The sequence below is a fragment of the Andrena cerasifolii genome, chromosome 15 (genome assembly GCF_050908995.1).
Source record: "Andrena cerasifolii isolate SP2316 chromosome 15, iyAndCera1_principal, whole genome shotgun sequence".
Classification (NCBI taxonomy): domain Eukaryota; kingdom Metazoa; phylum Arthropoda; class Insecta; order Hymenoptera; family Andrenidae; genus Andrena; species Andrena cerasifolii.
This window is the reverse complement of record NC_135132.1, coordinates 2357770-2377918: the sequence shown is the minus strand read 5'-3', so window position 1 is coordinate 2377918 and position 20149 is coordinate 2357770. Positions and strand designations below refer to the sequence as shown.

Here is a 20149-nt window from a genome sequence, read left to right as displayed (position 1 = left end):
GAAGCAGGCGCGTGAGGAGCCCCTACGCTGGACAGCGCTGCTCTAATATATCTTTAAGGCTGCCGTCTCATTTTTGTTATGGTCCGAATCGATCGAAGCGTCCCTAGTAAACAAACGGACCCTTATGAAACTACTGCGGTCGATAAAAAGGACTTGTACATACGTATTTCGAAGCGTACGTAAAGAGACAAATACGCATGCGCGACTAACTATACAGTTTATGCACTCAATGCGCGAAACGGAAGGCACCCTTATAGCGAAGTCGGTACCTCGCGCTGACTCTGCACTGGTGCCAGAAAATGACTTGGATTGGTTGTTTCTGATAGAAACGAAGATAGCTCTATAAGAATCAACCAATCCAAGTCATTTTTTGGCACCAGTGCAGAGTCAGAGCGAGTTACCGAATTCGCTATTAGCCAACCCTGCTATATATTATAGTACGGTTGGTAACCCTAATATTGAGCGCCGCAGGTAGTTCGAAATGTTCGAATGGTTGCTGGCTCTTCATAAAAGTGGGCATAAGGTTCTCGACTTCTCGTAGCCAGGATTGCCAATTTAGTAGAATTTCTACTAAAGCGATTCACTCGTCCATTCACAGTATCTACTTCTTACATACGGCCCCTATGATAGGGGAAGACCCGGGCTAACCTATAAAAGCATATGCCGAAAGAATTGCGTCGTTGGATGAGCTCACCTATTTGGCGAGATTTTTCCTGAAACTTTTCAACTATTTTGTTGTGGTTTCAACTTTCAAAGTTTTCATATTTAGTGGTCACTTAACTTTTTCTTTAAGGAATCACTAAACCAACTGGCCCATGTCGCATCCAGTGTTGTAGATCAGTGTGGATCCTGAATTCGCCATAAAATATTAATCGATTATTTTTTTTAATGCCAACTACGTACCCCCCCCCCCCCCCCCCCACACACACACACACGCACGCAAAGAAAGTTAGTAGAATTCTAGTAGATTTCTTCAAGGCCTTAGTAGAAAACCATCCTCCACTGTTGGCAACCCTGCTCGTAGCCATTGCATTAGTGGCTGCGTTCAGCAGACACAACCGGTGATCAACCGGTGAGTGATCTCTCTAGATTTTACTCTGAAAGCAACCAATGACATTTGGTATATCTGGCGGGAATATTAAAAACATGGATCCAGAATTATTAATAGGTCTAGATATTGGTTTGGATTTGAATGTAATAAAAATAATAGCAGATGAATTATCGGAACCAACAAATTTATTAATCACAGAACGTGGCGTTAGATCAAGAAAAGAAAATTACTCAGAGGTTATAATTTCTCTATATAACAATAATCTGTTTAAAGAACATTTTCGAATGTCACGTATAAGTTTTGAAGTAAGTATACATTTTTGAATCAAGTAATAGGTTTAAAATGCAGAAAATAAAATATATAACCTATATTTCCATTTGTATTATTATTTTGAACGGGTCCCGACATCCTGAAAAACCAGACTGGTCCCTGATCCCAAATATACCGTAGTTTATTTCTGGTACAAAAAATGGCGACCGGTTACAAAACATGTTGAGTAACCGGTAAGTGAGCGGTTGCGTTCAGAGTAATCTAGGGAGATCACTCACCGGTTGGTCACCGGTTATGTCTGTTGAACGCACCCAATTGGTCGACGCGAGTAAAATCTAGTGAGATCACTCACCGGTTTTGTGGACTGAACCAGGCTGAACGCAGCCAGTGAATCGCATGCAGCTGCTGTCGTGTGTTCATGACCAAGCTACGACTAACGATTACGAGAGTGAAGAAGAGAGGGGTAAGGTAAGTGTAAGTATCTCCACTTTCCCGCTCATTTGCCTCTAAACACCTCTGCTTCAGCGACGAGTATGAAAAGCAGTGAGAACGAGTGAGTTACAATGAAGTACAACATAGATCATGTATTTTACAATACCGTCGTGTAAACAATAGTGCGTATGTGCAAAACTAATAGGAGGTTAGGATTTTTCGAACACAGGACACCTGCGCACTGGTATTTATAAACATAAAATTAAGCACGTGGTAAACAGGGCCCGATCTAGCTCTTTCGCCGCTCTGGGCAAAAAACATTTTTGCCGCCCTTTATATTTAATTATAAATAATAATTTTAAAATATAATTTTTGACTGCGAGTGAAACTTTTTTTTTAGCTATTTGTTGAATAACAAAAGCCTTTTGTAAAGATCTTTAATATAGGTACGCAACCTTTCCCTAGTATAATAATAATTATATGGGTGATTTAAAAACAATTTATAAGTTTGATACTAAATTCAAACATGTATTACCTTCTTTTTATCACTTTTTCAAAAACTTTAACTTTTTTATTGGTCTTTATTGACGATTTTCCATTCAAAAATGCATTTTATGATTTTTTCTTTCTACCAATTTTGCTACCTCCAAATTTGCCCCTCTGGGCAGTTGCCCTACTTGCACCACCGTAAATCAGGCCCTGGTGGTAAGATTATCTATTCCTTTCACCCAGAGTGCAATAAATACAAGTAGGTAAATTATTTGCAATGTCATTGTCAAAAGTTGCTTCTGTCATTGACACAGTTGAGTTTTTATCAGTTACTATATTGGAGGTAAAGGATAGCCATGTTTATTAGATTTCTTTCTTCAACTTACAAGGAAAGTAGAAATAAATAAAGTCGAGAATACATAAATGAAGACAAGCATAAATAAAATAAGGCAAGCATAAATAAATGAATATGCAATATTAGCCGTTAAGTTTTAGCCATCTGTATCAAGGTAACTTTAACCATTGTAATTTCTACTATGACTTACTAGTACTGGAATAGTTTTTGACCATCACAGTAGTTCAGATGCTATCATATAAACCAAAAGTCATACAGTGTGCATCAATGGAAATTTTGTGTTAGTTTAGTAATACAATAAGAATTCAAACTAAAATTGGGTTACCAACTTTTAATTTAACCCTCGCACTATCAAGGGGGATATTTTGTGCGGACCATATCATAATTTGTGTATTTATTTTACAAATCAATCCAATTAAAATTCTGGAAAAAAGAATTATTGTTGAATATATTTGCATTGCAATTTGAATGTTTCGCTTCTATATGCTAGTGTTGTAAGAGATTGTTTGCTAACTTGGCTGGGCTTCAAAGGTAATTGTGTATTGTTGATGTAAAACAAACGCAGAATGAAAAGAGAGTGACGTTTGACACATGTAACACTGACACACAAATTATTTGTGACAAATACAGTAATAATCTTGTTTGTATTTTAATTGAACTTAATAAATAAATATGTTTTCTTGGCTGCGAAAGTGTTTATCATTCAATCTGGCATTAATTTGCCCGATATAGTTATTTCTTGAAGATGGGCACGAAGTGCTCCTAATCGGTAGTTCATGTTTCCAAAAATACCTTGGTAGTGTGAGGGTTAATACATTTCCATGACTTGTACATGAAATCAGAAACTAAAAATTATTCTTTACTAGCTTTACTACTCGGCTTCGTCCGAAATTTAGATTCTGATTTTATAAAACAAATTTTTTTTTTATTTATTTATTTTTTGTGAAAATAGTCACATTCATCTGGATTACCTAGGCATAATGAGCTAGTACGTACAGTGGCGGACGAAAGAAAGTTTACAACTTTTAAAATCGCATAACTTTTTTAGAATTGGTCCAAACGACACGAGTTTTTTTTAGAAGCTAGAAGGATTAGTTTGCTAAGTGACGTGTTACGTCGTTTTGAAAAAAATGCAATTGGTCGGAATAGCAACAAAAATAGTAAAGGTCGTTTCTTAAACCTTTTTTTTTGAGCCTGTAATGAAAATTCAAAAAACCGGTTTGTAGATTGAAGTAAGTTATATACATGCCTAAAATTTCATTAAAATCGGTTAACGTTGCTCTGAGCTATAAACGCTTAAAGATCGCAGAATAAGGGCGAGAATCGCGGAAATTCCCGAAATCAGTGATTTTCGACCTTATTCTGCGATCTTTAAAGATTTGTAGCTCAGTTAATACAAGGAGACCACGAGTCTATACAAGGTCAGCATTTTAACTGGCAACCCGCGCTCGCGCGAACAGGTAAAGTGGCAACAGCGCCTCACGCACGCATTCCACTACAACCATGCAGCGGCCAGGCGTTCGGAGAGATGCCAGCGACCGCTGGACAGCAGTGATCTCCGAGCTTCGAGAATTTTAGGAAGGTTTCTTTCAAATTAACGTCGCAAAGAGCTATTGGGAATTTCCCGGCCCAGGTAATCGAGCCGCGCGCTCCGCTTTTATGATCGGTTTACCACTCGCACCCCAGATTACTGTAATGAGGTTTGAAAACAATGTCGACTTGTCTCGTACCCGTCTCAATTTAAAAAATTTTAGCTACGACAGGGTTGACCGCGGTGCTATATCCCTGTACGAAGAAATTTTTCGCCACCTGTGTGTAAAAGCTATAATAATGGCGCATCGTTCCAAAAAATGACATTGACGGAAGCCGGTATAGGCGTGGCGTTGAGTAGCTAAAAGGTTAAAACAGGTCTGTCCAGGGATTTGCTCGCACGAGCAACCGCGAGTTGCTCTTCGCTCTTGAAGGCACCGAGCCAGGTCCCTCACGTCCCTCAAGCGCGATAGGTCCCAATAGTGGGGCACAACCGTAGCTCTTGCCTTCGCTCGCAACCACCCGCGGTTGCTCTTCGAAGGCAAGACCGAAAGTTGGACGGGCCTGGGTTAAAACATTTAGACAAAAATTCAAACACCGCTACAATCAAAGACACGTCCCATTAGTTACCCCTTACGTCCGATGTATGCATGCACTGTATTAAGGATAAAATTATAAAAAAAGAAAACCAGAACAATAGATTCTAAGGTTTGCAAAACTAACACATAATTGAATAAAAATTTAATTTCTCTATTTATGAAAGTAATGATACAGAAACAACTAGCCTATTGTTTATCAACACCGTGAATTTTAAAAAGAGCATTAAATACAGTATCAACTAAACAGTTTGCAAAAGCTTTCCACAATAATTATGGTTAAAAAATTGATAAAAGAAAAATTAAGTAAACGTAAAATATGTTTAAATTATCCAGCATTAAGAGGGAATAATTTTGCCTCATTTTTCGGCGTAAATTGCATTCCGATATCTTTTATAGTTAAAAAATTATACGAAAAGGCCCCGAATAGCTGTTTAAAAATGGACCAAAGGGACCATTCTAAAATTTTTGAAGCTCGGACATCACTCCTGTCCAGCGGTCGCTGGCAGCTCTCCGAACACCGAGCCGGTGCATAGTGTAGTGGAATGCGTCCGTGGGGCGCTGTTGCCAATGTACCTGCTCGCGCGAGCGCGGGTTGCAAGATAAAATGTATAATACAGTGCAGATCAGCCATCCATGAATTGCTTGGGACGATCACATATGCACGGCGGAGAATACACCCCTTCCTAGACGCGTTCAAACCTCGTGTGATGGGCAATGCGCAGGGAAGCTGTGCATAAAATTATTCTATCGCTAGGTACACGCTGAATACTGTGGAACGAAGTAGCTGAGACGTGCTCTGATGGTACGCGTTAACTGACATACCGACACTTTAATACACGCTAAGTGTAATCTATTTAAATTCACAGGTTTCTTTAAGTATAATTACATGGTGGATGGATACACCTATTGTTTAAAAAAAAATCTCTGATGGGTATATGTAATGTTATATCAAGATTCGCAAATCATTATGCGAATTGCGAAATAGAGTTTAAAATAATGGAACCAAAATAGAATAGATTGAATCTTTATAAGAACGGAATACGATTTTGTTTTTTGTCCCATTTTGTTTTATTAGTGATGGTTGTAATTTTCTATTTTCACGATTATCCTACTAATATAAAAATTTATAAGTTATTGGTTGTGTCAAGCTACGGTGGTTCTCCTGTTAATGTTAAGATTTGACACTTAAGATTTATTACATTACTTTGCACCGCATTCCTGCATTCTTATGTTTTGCATAATATGATAATACCAGTGCAGATTTTTAAAGGGTAGGGTCCAACCACTGGTTATAAAAGTTGATATATTTAAAAAATGATGGATATGATATAAATTAAAGTGTTGGTATGACAATTCACTGATTGCCGACAGGATAATAGTCTATGTACACTAGGGTGGCCCTTATTTATACGTGCCGATTTTTTTTTCTCCGTATTTCTTTGCTCTCACCCCTTAAGATGGTTCCATTTTATAAAAAAAATATTCAAATAACAACGATTATTGCAATGGGACAACAGGAAACGGTGCCGACCAGGCCTTAAACTTTAGAATTCATCAATAATGTGGATTTAAAGAATTTTTCAAAAGTGGTAAGCCCTATCGAAATTTTGTTCAAATAATACTAAAAGAGCATTTAATTTTCTACAAATACTGTATGTATAATTTTTACGTACTTCCAATCATTTTTTAGATAATAGCGTTTGAATATGAAAAGGTCCGCACTTTGTGCGTACCACCTGTACAGCATGACGTATTGCGGACGTACGCGTGTAGTGCGGACCTCTGTATATTCAAACACTATTATCTAAAAAATGGTTGGGAGCACGAAAAAATTGTATATAGAATAATTGTAGAAAATTGAATGCTCTTTTAGTATTATTTGAACAAAATTTCGATGCGGCTTACCATTTTTGAGAAATTCTTTACATCCAAACCATTGATGAATTCTAAACTTTAAGGCCTGGTCGGCACCCTTTCCTGTTGTCCGATTGCAAAAATCTTTTTCAGGGAATATTTTTTTATGAAATGGAACCATATTAGGGGGTGAGGGCAAAAGAAATCACATGTTGAAAATAAGGGCTACCCTAATGTATACATATCAGTTCCGTGACGGTTCAGAGCCGTTAGTGTCAATGGTCTCTTTGTTTCAATGTCAGTAACTGACACGGACAAGGGTGAACTGCTCCATTCGAAAACAGGGAAAGGATATATTTTATTACTGACACTGACGGCACTGAATAGTCACGGAAATGATATGTGTGCGCAAACCTTAAAGCACGTTTAGCCACTTCGGTCCGCACTATTGAGCGGCGGGTAGGAGAATAATTTTATGCGCACCTATCTTGCGCATGACCAATCGCATGAACTTGGAACGCGCTTAAAAAGAGTGAAAACTAATAGTTATTTGCGAATACTGTACTATTACAAGGTGCGTGGCCTTAACGTTTGTGGAGTGTTTGAACTAGTTTTGTCATACTTCCGAAAAAAGAACTGAAGTCCACATTAAATTCTTAGATTATCAAAAATTTCTTTGAGTCTAGTTATTCTTTTCATTACATTAATTTTCGCATCATAGTATTCAATTTTGCTATGATCCCCCCAAATTAAGTATCTTCCATACATATACAGGGAGATTCATAAATGCATGTCAGTCCTTCAGGTGTTCAAGATCTAAAGTAACAAGGGAACATTCCGAAATGACATTCGCCGATTTTGACGGGGTTCTGGTAGACGTGGTTCTTACAAAAATATTTGACACGTATTTTTTTTTACTGCCATCGTCCATGTTAAAGGAGTGAAAACAGCCCTCCAATTTGAGGGTAAGAAACCTATTTGGTCGAATATCTTGATAACTATTACAAGCAGAAAAACGGTTTGCATCGCAAAGTTATGTATTTTTTTTATAAGGAATCCAGCTACTTAATCAGATTTCAAAGAAATCGATTTGTTTAAATAATACATCCTGTTTAATTAATTAATCCTGTTTTTTTTGTAAATTTATGTGCGAAAACTGTGTACCCAAATACAAAATACGGATAAATTGAAAAATTTATTTTTGCATTCTAGAAACAGTTATTATATTTGCTATTATATATTTACTTAGCTGGATTCCTTGTAAAAAAATCAAAACTATGCGATGCAAACCTTGTTTCTCCTTTTAATAGTTGTAAAGATATTCAATCAATTAGGTTCCTTACCCCTAACAATGGGGGCTGTTTTCACCTCTTTATCCTGGATGATGGCAGCTGAATACAACACGTGTCAAACATTATTGTAAGAACTCCTTTTTTTATTACCAGAGCCGCATCAAAATCGGTGACTGTCACTTCGGGATGTTCCCTTGCAAGGAAGGTATTGATTCGGGGAATACCTGCCCAGGTAACTGGAGGGACGTCGTCGATGATGGTCCTCTTTCCGATCGGGAAGCAACACCTATTATCTGTTCAAATTAGACACTGAATGGATGTAAACATAACCGCGTGACCACGAAAGGAGTACAGAAGGATACTCGCCGAATAAAACTTAATTCGTGTACCTAGTAATCTATCAATTTACAATATTCTGTATACGTGTATGTAATACGAAACAATGTACAGACCCACCAAATAAAATAAAAAGATAAATATATATTTGAAAAACTTACAACCTACCAGGCCTACTACAAGTGCAACACATTCTTAATGTGTCAACACGACGGACCAATGGGAATCCATTCCCATGAACATCATGGGGGTAGCACTGTCTACATCCAATCTATCTTCAAATTAAATGAACGACAGTTCATTCATCTGAATGCATAAATTTAACTTTTTCCATAATTAATACCGCTGAAAATAAGCCTCCATTTTATAAATGATCCCAGCGAAAGAGCCCATACGGACTAAACTACATTCCCTAGGTACAACTATGTTACTATATGAAGATGAAAAACGTTTCATTATTTTTTATAGTCTATAGTGGGAGCAAGAATCCAAAACGACTCATCCATCAAACACAGTCGTACATAGCAATAGATACAGCCAAGGAAATTAGCTGAATAAAAATCATCGTGATGACATCTACTCCAATACGAAGGAAAGAGATTACCGTGGCGGAATGCCTGCAGATTCTCCAAGAGTTAGAAAGTGGTATTAGTGTAGACAAGCTTGCTTCGAAGTATGGTGTCCGTAAGAACTCCATATATCGATACCGACGGAATGCACCAGTAATTCGCCAACATTAAAAAAATCCTAGATCTCTGATTATGAAAAGGAAGCGCCCCCCGCTACATGAAAACGTAGACACTAGGCTACATGCGTGGGTTGTAGAGAAACAAGCTAGGATGTGCTTTAACCGATAGTGTTCTGCAGGAGTAGGCGGTAGAGATGCGCGAAGAACTTGGTGGTTCCTCAAATTATACTGCAAGTAGACGTTGGCTCTGTTGTTTTAAAAAGAGATACAACTTGCGTCTTACAAATGCCCAGGAAGAGGGGGCTGACACAAACAAACTTATTGCAGGCAACTTCATTGATAAATTGTTGGATCTATTAATTGAGGACGATATTCCGGAAGAAGACATATATAATATGGATGAAACAAGTTTACTGTGGAGAGTCCTTCCACAAACAATATCGATGCACAATGGAGACCTATTGCTGAATAGCCGAAAACTGAGAAACAATACAGGCACACACATGATGACACAATGTCTTATTAATAAACAGGCCAAACCGCGAGCTTTGAAGCACTGCAAACATATTTTGCCAGTTGTATATAAAAGCCAAGATCATGGGCTGGTTGACGAAGCAGTTTTCAATGATTGATACACGAATCACTTCAAGCCCAGTGTGAGACATCACCAGCTAGAGAATCGCCGAAAGGGAAAGGTGTTGCTGGTAGTCGATAATTTTAGGGGGCATATGCTTCCTAAAGTAGCACAGGAAGATTCCCACTTCAAAGCAATATTTTTGCCATCCAATACGTCTGCCATTATTCAGCCAATGGAGCAAGCTGTAATTCGAAAATGGAAGGAATTGTTCCGCTACAAGATACTCAGTCAAGTGTTCCGATATAATGATGGAGTTGCGCAATTTTACGCCGAGTACGATGTAAAAGACTGCATTAATTTAATCAGCGAGGCGTGGACCGAAATAACAGCGGTGGACATTGCAGATTCCTGGAATAACTTGCTGGGTTGACTGCCTTTAGCTGAGGATCCTGAAAAACAGGATTTCGAAATTAATAGAGAGAAAGTTTTAAAGCAATTTAGCGGTACCATTTCTCCTAAGGAAGTAAGTGAATGGATTTCGGGATGCGCGGAAGAAGAATCGACCATCGAAGATACCCCGGAGGAGTCAGAAACGGAGGCAGAATCCCATTGTGAAATGGAGGAGCAAGAAATGTATCGTATGTTTTATTATTTAGAAAAATGGGCTGAAACAAAACCGAATTTTGTTAAAGCCGCTGCTAAAACTGTAATGAAGTTACACAATAAAAATTAGTATTAAATATGTAGGATAGGGAGTTTTTCAAGGGTAATGTTAATGCGTTGTTTCGAATGGTTTACAGGTAACTGTGAGTGTTTGTGTTTGTATATGTGCGGGGGTAAAGTCTAAGCGTGGCTAATGTGTTTTTTGCTCCTAGCGAGCACTCAGAGACGGAGAGAGAGAGAGAGAGAATACAGTAAACGCTATAGGCTCGCGCTCGGGCTGGCGGCGAACGCTTAACGAATAGCGCCGTCAATTCCGAGCCGCCGATGATGCGGGAGAAAGACAGAGCGAGAAGAAGTATCATACTTTCTCCCTTTCGTAGCAGGCGGGTTCTCTCACTCTCGAACGAATGATTGTAAGAAGTGGTGGGAAGTGGGGGGGATAGCGACGAGCGCTTAACGCATAGTTGAGGTGAGCCCCTAGCGGGAGTTTACTGTACCTACCGAGTTATTAAACAGTATACAGAGTGTTCATGTTATTATTGTCGCGCGTGTTTCTCGTAACTAGCTGTATGATAGAAAAGAGGAAACAGTTTTAGAACGTGTTATATGCAACAAGATTGATTATATGAATTTTGAGAAATTTTAACTTGGCAGTCGTTTTTATATGATGTAAAATAAAAAACAGCTTTCCATGTAAGAAGTGACAAGTTGCCTTCGTTGTTCGAAACTTAATGCACAATTAAAAAATTAGTATAACTAACCAATGTCCTCGTAAAAAGTAGTGAGCACTTTCATTTTCCGCTATACACTTGTGAGAAAACTGCTGGACCGTAATAACCTGAACATGCTGTGCAGCAAGATAAGAGGTGTTTTATGTGTGTACATACATATTATTATGAGTGTGATGGCCGGATAAAATATGTATGAGAGGGCATGTATACCTTTTATATTAAACTCAACCTTTCGATTAACCACTCTGATTAAGAGGGTTACACGTAGAGATTATACTGTATACTCTGTATACATGGTGGGTAATTAACTCGAACCATCTCTCTTAGAATATAACCTGCCATGTGTGATTCTTGTCCAGAACTTTCGACGCACCTTCCGGTATTGTCTTTAGTCTTTGTGTAGATGTATCAGCAACAAGAACGTGTCGCCTCAGTCAGTGTTGTTCTACAATATATAATCAGTGTGCGTTGCGCTCGTTTTAAATAAGAAAACTGACCTATTCCCACCCAGACACTAATATTTTGTCAATCTGAAATGTCTTTATTATTCTTTATGATTTCGAGACGCACATACCGTCATAGCAATATGTAGCTTCGTTATGAATGGGGTTGGAGTTTCAAGATCAGTTGTATTTTCTTAAGTGAAATAGTGGTTTATTTATGACAATATTCGATAGAAAAGCAAATTCTAAGAAAAAAGTATTAGGGTACATGCGTCCTAAAACCAACAGTTTCAGAGATATGCAAGTTTAAAATCTACAATTTTGAACACTTTTTGTAGTGTATACATACTATTTCATTAAAGAATATTAATGCGAACTTGCTCATTCTGTTTCCTTTCTGTATGCCGGGTTTGGTTTTTGAGACCGCCAGTTTGGGAGAAATGAAGCACTGTGAACACTATCTTAAAACTGTAACATCTCGGAAACTATTGGACTTATGTCACATAAACCCCAATTATTCTGTCTCGACTTCTTTTCTCAGAATTTAGCCACTCTGTCGAAGATTGCCATAAGAAAATAGTTAATCAATTTAAGAAAATACAATTGTCCTTGGATTCTATTTTATCTCTTTACCCATACTATTACCATCATATTTACGTGCCTCTCCAAAGCATCAAATTCTGTATCGCCAATTTTTGTGTTCTTTGTCAAAGGCTAGATTATTGAGTGTGTTCTGCTGGAAACCCACAGCGGTACTGTGCGCTGTCACAGCGTATAGCCACTCGCACGTAGATATACGTAAAAGAATTGTGGCGGGTTATTCGGATTATGAAAAATATTTCATCAAAATAATTTCGTCTAGACGGTCGAGTCTTTCATCGAGTCGTCATGATAATAATAGACTATTTATAATTTTTTGAACATTATTTGTAGTGTTGTCAGTACTAATTCTAACGAACCATTCTCCTACAACCCTGACATTGCATCCTAGTTTTTGAACTAATTTCTAAAATTAATAAGACATTCAAAGATTATTATTTTTAAACTAATTAATGGTCGGACTGGGGGATTATGTTACCCACCCCGCAACAAGTGATAAGCTTGGTTTAATGATTCATTCTATCATATTAAAAAATATATTCAGCATAGTGATAACTACTTTGAAAAATACGATATTCAAGCTTTTGTAAAAATGTATGTATGAACCGAAAAGAAGTAAATAAAAAAAACTCGGTACCATAACTAAACATGACCTTTAAATGACCTTGAGTACAAAAATTGTGTTTACATGAACTGAAATATTTTTGAGCCAGAATCTATAATATAACGACGTCTTTTAAACCAAATGCCTTAAACATTAATCGAATAGGTACTTGCAACATCTGTTAAAATACTACACACAACTTGCCCGGCCTGCTCTGAAGCGTTCTTATGGAACATGCCATTTCCAAAACAGACAAAAAAAATTTTACACAAAATTTTATGGAAAACTAAAAATAATAATATGCTGTTTGTGAAATCAGATAAAGTGAAGGTGACATGTCTTTATCAGCTTTGTGAATATTAATTCGTTCACTTGTTATCATTTTTTAAGCGGAGTATCTTTTGAATGTATACATACGAGGAAAGTCCAACTGATTCTGATTGAATGAAACACAATATAGATTACGATTATAAATCTGAGCAAGTTTAGATCACTGCAACAACTGTAAAGCATTAACCTGATTAAAATATCAGTTTATTCGTGTTCTTAAGTTATGAGCTGAAATTCCAGTAATATATCGCATATGACTGCATCAAACAGTATAAGAAATAGCAAACGTATGAATTTCATGCGATGTTACCTCACTTATCGTTAAATGCACGATAAACATTTTTCCCTCGTAGTTAATCTTTTGAACCTCCGGCCAGCGGAAATGATTTGTTTTTCGAGATCCTTGAAACGTTAGAATTCCACAGTGATTAATACCAAGATAGAGTTGCACACCTTTCTGGTCCTGAAAAAATCGAAAAGAATTGATTTTTATTGAATAGGACCCGGTTCTTGAATGATTGACAAATTTTTATATAATTATGACGTTTAAAATTCAATATTTCAACAAAGTTTTGATAGGTTTGTACTTGGAACGATAAAATTTACGTTTTCACGTCATGATCATCTTTTGCATGTCGAGTGAGTGTCGAATTTTAAAAAGTATATCTTAAATCACCCTTTTATGATTCAAAATAAGTAATATTATTACAGGAATTATAAATTAAACAACAATTATTATTGTTTATACACTGTTGTGTGGGTGCGCTCCTGGCGCCGGCTGGCGGTGGCGTGGGGCGCGCTCCTGGCGCCGCCTAGCGGTGGCGTGGGGCGCGAGGAGGAGGCTAGAAGGAGCGGACACGCACAGCATGCGAGAGTGACTTAGAGTACGCATATATCTTATTCAAGTGTTCCTTCATGCTCCCACGACATGTACATATGCATTTATCTCGTAAATTCGCCTTTAAGATATTATTTGTGACAACACAAAATCCTTTCCCTATATTGCAGATTTGATTGAGGTCCTTCAAATGATATATTTTCAGACAATATTATTGTTAGGCCCTTTTTGTTAAAAAATCTGATTTGAGTTATAAGAGCAGGGCCGGCGCGAGGATGGTTGGCGCCGTTATGCAAGAAAATTTTTGGCGCCCCTAAATTTTTGCACCTGTTTTCTATTTAATATGTTTTGCCTTTACGAGGTACAATAAAAAAGGAATTACATTTACATTTTGTTTATATGGGAGTTCGATTCCTTTATTATTAAGTCTGCGATGTTGTTTTTAGCACCCCCTTCGGCTGGCGCCCTTATGCGGCGCATTACTTGCATAATCGTTTCAGCCGGCCCTGTATAAGAGCAAAGTATAAACCAACACTCTAGGTGGTATCTGTGGTGTTTTCTCACGCCGAGGGATTTGCATCCCGTGCATGGTTTTGCCATGTTTTCACGTTAATATTTTCTGGACAACGTTGAAAATATTGTCTGAGAAACCCCGAATGTTTAATTTGAAAGTAAACGAAACTTGAAGTTCGCTTTGTACATCGCCACCGCACCCAACTTTCGTTCGCGTGGCAATTGAGCCTCCGATGGGTCATCTACTTAGTAATGGAAATTATAGTTTCTATATTCTCTGTTAGATCTTCACGAAGCATCACCAATGGACTGGCGAAATTCTGTTGATGAATATGAGTCTAAACTCGACCTCATTTGAGCTACTTTGAATCATGCAGGACGCATAATTGGTCTACAGAAGTAGGAAGCCATTTAAATTATGTACAATTTAAAAATAGCCTGTTAAAGGTCGTATTTGCATTCATTTTCATCAGAAAAAGTTTGTTTATTCATTGGCAGTACGCTCGTGAAGATTTAATACACCATATACAAGTTTAAATTCTCATCAGAGTCGACACGTATTCAAAGCGCGGGGTAAACTGGACAAAATATTCCTGGCAGAAGCAGTTAGTTGGAAAGGGGCATTTCACGCGGATTTGAAGGGGCATTTTTCAAAACCTCGCGATACTCAAAGTGCTAAGACGCGAATAACTGGATTCACAAACGCCAGTTATATGTTGGATACAGGTCAGTATCATCACCAAACGTACCTACATACAGAGTGTTTGGCAACAGGTGTCGGAAATCTTAAGGGGTGATCCAACATGCCAAAATAAGACGAAAATCAAGAATGACGAAATTGCGTTTGAGACTTCGTTTCTGAGTTATTAATATTTTTATTAAAAATACGCGTACGAAGCATCTTGCGCGAGGTACTTACGCCACTTTCACACTCAACGATTTTCGCCGACCGGCCTGGTGGTATTTATACGGAGATGCATTGTGGCTTTCGCACTAGGGCTCTCTTAACTTTTACTTTTGGTAACCGGGTTTGCGAGAACAGTAAATCCCCGTTATGAGCCCATTTTTACATCCCCTTGACAGCCCGGCGACTATCCCCACCATTTCTTGGAACCCTGCGGATGAGCGTGAGAGAACCCGACAACGAGCGGGAGGAAACGAAAGAGTTGACAAAGTCACTGGCCGCGCGGAATCATGTCCGCAACCCACTATGCGCCCGCCGCCAGCCCCGTTCGTCGGGCTCATAATGGGGATTTACCGTACTCGTATTATACAGTAATCGACGAAAAAGAGACATCGTCTTTCTGAGATACGACTGCTGATTTTGGTGGCTCAAACATTTCCTTGGCAATAAAACAGTTGCCAACGATATGTGCAATGGTAAAATATAACTACATCTAAACCAGCGCTGTCCAGCGTAGGGGCCCCTCGCGCCTGGTTCTCCTTCCAATCCTTCTTTTGCGCAGCGTGCCTTCCGTTGTCAAGGAGACCGCGCGACGCTACGAAGGCTGCCATGACGGGCTAGCCGGCAGTGATGCCAGAATCGTGGGACGCGGGACCAAATGCTTACCCCCACTATGCCCTACCGTCGTCCCCCACTTTCTTCCCATCAGACTGCGCACAAGCATATCCCTACCCCTGTACGTGTGCGTTGCCTATTGGGCTGTCGAGTACACGGACAGGGGTAGGGATATCCTTGTGTGCAGTGCGATGGGAAGAAAGTGGGGGACGACGGTAGGGCGTAGAAGGGGTAAGCATTTGTCCCACGCCCCACGATTCTGGCAGCACTGGTAGGGGCCCCTCACGCGCCTGCTTCCCCTTCCAATCTTTCTTTCGCGCAGCGTGCCTTCCGTTGTCAAGAAGACCGCGCGACGCTACGAAGGCTGCCATGACGGGATAGCCGGCAGTGATGCCAGAATCGTGGGACCAAATGCTTACCCCCACTATGCCTTACTGTCGTCCCCCACTTTCTTCCCATCGCACTGCACATAAGCATATCCCTACCCCTGTACGTGTGCGTTGCCTGTTGGGCTTTCGAGTACACGGGTGCGTTACCTGTTGGGCTGTCGAGTACACGGGCAGGGGTAGGGATATGCTTGTGTGCAGTGCGATGGGAAGAAAGTGGGGGACGACGGTAGGGCATAGTGGGGGTAAGCATTTGTCTCACGCCCCACGATTCTGGCATCATTGCTAGCCGGGCTAGTGTCTTCGCGGTTAGCGTTATCCCTGACAACGCGGACGAGAGTGGGAGAACCCCAAGCTCCCGCGGGATCGACCTTGGACAGCGCTGATCTAAACAGTTTGATCATATTACGGTTTGATTACAGTGGTAAGATTGCACATATGCACAATAAGAAGAAAAGAGTATCTAACGATTTTGTAAAGACAAGAAATAATAATCAACTACGTTACTTTATTCTATTTTCCCAAAATCGTTTAATTTTTCGTGAACTCATAATAATGTGCAAGTCACATTTTGTAACAATAGTGGAAAGGGCATCAGTAAAAATGGCGAAATTTTTAAGTGATTGGAAAAGGAGAATTCTTTTACAGCAGGGGTGCACAGAGAGCCGTTCTTAGCGCCTAGCTGCGAGCAACCCGCCTGTCCCGTTGCTAAGGTTAGAATCGGTGAGGAGAACTGCAGTAGTGTATATAGCTGGGTTCAAGTCATACCAAACGCACGTACACTACTGCAGTTCGCCTCACCGATTCTAACCTTAGAAACGGGACAGGTGAGTTGCTCGCAGCTAGGCGCTAAGAACGGCTCCCTGTACACCCCTGTTTTACAGCATGATTTTCTACGTTCTAAAGATCAGAAAAGAATAATTGTTTATCCCAAAAGGTATAACAAACGCGTGTAAATGCAGACGATGAGAACAGACGAGCTGCAGGGGACAATGTGATGAAACACAGATGTCTCTAGTGGTGGTTTTCAGGCTTATGAGTTCTGTGTTACGTCGGAACCAACTATTGAATCAGTTCTTTCAGAAACGACACGTGTGACATTTTTGGCGGTTTTGAGTTAAACATATATCTATATGCAGATTAACAAGGCGCATCGTTTGGTATAGAAATGACGGTCTCAACAGTCTCAAAGGTTGAGTTTAGCACTGAAACGAGATATGTGAAAGCCCAGTCCTAATGCTGACTTCGAAAAGATGATTCATGAACATCTGTCAGAACATTTTTCCTTGTAATTTTCTTTATTGTTTAATGACATATATATTCAAACAAATAAAATGGGGAGTTTCACCTTTAAGCCGGAAAGTTTAAATAAAAACCCTCGAAATATCTAGGAAAACGTGATTTACTGCGGAAACAACACGACTGAACATTTTTCTAAATTTTTTTTGCTAGTTCTCTAATAGAAATTGGGCTACCTAATTTGCCAGAACAATGTAGAAAATTTCAATTTAAAACATGTATTTTTTACTGACTTTTAGGGCAGGAATTATTGGAATGGGACGGTTTTTATCGTCTTTCTTAAAAGCTGGAAAATGTCACATGTCGATACTGAAATACCCGATTCAATTACTGTGGCAGGACACAGAAGAGTTTAAATAAAACGGTTCAAATTCAATTTAATAAAGTAATTAATATCTTACCTTAACGGGATGTGGGTCAACGGCGTACGTGTCCAATTGCGACGCTAACCTAAGGAAGTGTGTTTCTGCCTGCTCTGGTGTGAACCCTTTCAACTGCGTTTGATGCAGGTCCATAGCTTTGTCTTCGATAGTGTCCGTCTGTTTAAGTAGTAATTTATGCGCGGAGATGTAATTTCCATCGTGAATTTCAGGATCATAGTCCCCTAATTCACCTAAAATTAAAAATGGTACAGAATTAGTGCGATACCCGTAATACATATAAAGTTCATGTTCGAAATTTTTTGTAATGTAGCTTCTTGTATTAGACCACAGTTCACTTCAACGTTTTGACGTGTTTTTTTAATTAATTATAGGCGCGATCCAGAATTACATACTAAAGAATGAAATGAAAATAAATTTTAAACGGGAAAAATTTAATTTGTTGTTACATATGGAGAATATTTTTCTGTGCGCTCTCTCTCTCTCTCTCTCTCTCTCTCTCTCTCTCTCTCTCTCAAATCATTTTCAAGTTCACGTTTGGGAAAGGAACACGCCCTAGAACCTCTTCTGTTATATCTCAAATAATATGGGGAGCATGATCTTGACCAACTAGATGGCAACTAGAAACAGGAGCACGACGCAAGGATGCCTAAAGATCTCCTAATATATAGAGATTTTTAGAGACTCCCCCATTTATTTGGGAGTTACATAAACTCTGTAACTTTCTTAATAAAAAATAAAAAAAACTCTGTAACTTCAACCCTTGCCGATTCAGAACTGTACAGTTAAGCACAGTGTCACGGTATATCGGGTTCGTTAAGAGTTGGTTGTATTCCCTTTGGAATCTAAAGTTAACTCTATAGAATTCACGAGTTCGATTAAAATTCTAGTCAATAATTTCCTCTAACTGCTCTTAGACCCCGCGTCGCCAGTGCGCCAATACCGTGCACTAATTGATAGTTTAATATGTTAATTATTTAACGCGACACTATAACTTGTACTCAAAAGACAGACTTTTCAATACACAGAACAGTTATTCGCTGATACAATCGAGTAAATTGTTCAAACCCATTATTCCACTTCGTAATCCTTATAACGATAGTAGAACGTATTCACCGATACAATTTTATCGCTCGAGTTGTTTCAAACTTTTATTTAATGTTATGAGGTATAACTAACATTTCCCGCGACTCCCTGATTTCGCAACAGACTCGTTCGCACGTTTCACTTATACAAGGAAATTTTTCCAATCCAGTGGCTTCCCGATTACCCACCGGGTTCGTCCGTACCTCTAATTAACGAGCTGATAAACCATATTCTTTGGGAAATACGAAATACCCCCTCTCGCCAGCCTGTCGCGTTGCTACGGCCCTGGCTAGTAGCATTGTAAATATATGTATATTTTCAAAATAATAACTTTCTGTTAAATATTATTTGTATTTGGCGCCAGGCTGCTCTTGTCGTGTTACGGACGCGATGTGGTCGTATGTGTGGGGGAACGATATGTTGCAGCCAGGGTTTGTCGGTTTTTTTTTATAGATTTGTAAAATTCAAAAATCGGTTTTTAAATTTAAAAAATCCGGTTTTATATACTAGAATTAAAAACGTTAACACTTTGTGTTAAAATCGCCTCGGACACAAGCGTATTGTAGTAGGTAACAGTTTACTGTAAAATTAAGTAATCTTCATGAGTTCATATTTTCGGAAGAAAAATACTAAATGAAATAAAGATTTATAATTTGTATTTTGTACGGATTTTAGTTATTATAGTTTTTTTCCATTTGGTTTTGTATGCAGTGTATTTTATTGTGTTATATTTTTGTAGATCCTTAAATATTAAATGAACTAAAAAATTGTGTGGATTTGTATGGATTTTAGTTATTTTATTTTTTTTTTATTTTGTTATATTTTTGTAATTCCATAAATATTTAAAAAAAAACTAAATAATGTTAAAAAAGTACAAGTATTTATTTTCTATTGTAATAATATTTTTTGTGAAAATTTGAATACCGGTGTAACCGGTCTTTTGGGGAATAGTGAATTCGAAAATCGGTTTTTGTATAAACCCTAGTTGCAGCCTCACCGTCGACTTCGTACGTTATACACGAAAATCGCCAATACCTGTTTATATACCTATCAGTATTTCACGTCCATTCAATAAACGCCAGTATTTATCTGTTATCCCCGTGTGTTTTGCATAACTTCCTTCGATACTTAAAATTAGAATTTAAATGTAGCATTTATCCTAGCTATAGGAAATATTTGTATGCTGCATTAACAACTTTGATTTTTATATACTTTTCATAATGAAATAACAACAATATGAATGGTTAAACCTCATCGATCACTTGTAAACATTTTTAGCAGAAT

At 38.5% G+C, this 20149-nt stretch overlaps 1 protein-coding gene across 5 annotated transcripts in view; it reads right to left on the bottom strand.

Annotated features, from left to right (window-relative positions):
• The window catches only part of Frmd5 (FERM domain containing), a 193738-nt gene that overhangs the window by 66337 nt on the left and 107252 nt on the right, over positions 1–20149 (bottom strand). For all 5 annotated transcript variants that reach the window (XR_013087252.1, XM_076828201.1, XM_076828203.1 and 2 more), the window contains 2 exons: positions 17801–18012; positions 13155–13307 (listed from right to left, as the gene is read on the bottom strand). Coding sequence is in view for 4 of the 5 variants with exons in the window: in XM_076828201.1 (XP_076684316.1) it covers positions 13155–13307; positions 17801–18012 (365 nt within the window). In the remaining variant the exon portion in view is untranslated. The remainder of the gene's footprint in view (positions 1–13154; positions 13308–17800; positions 18013–20149) is intronic.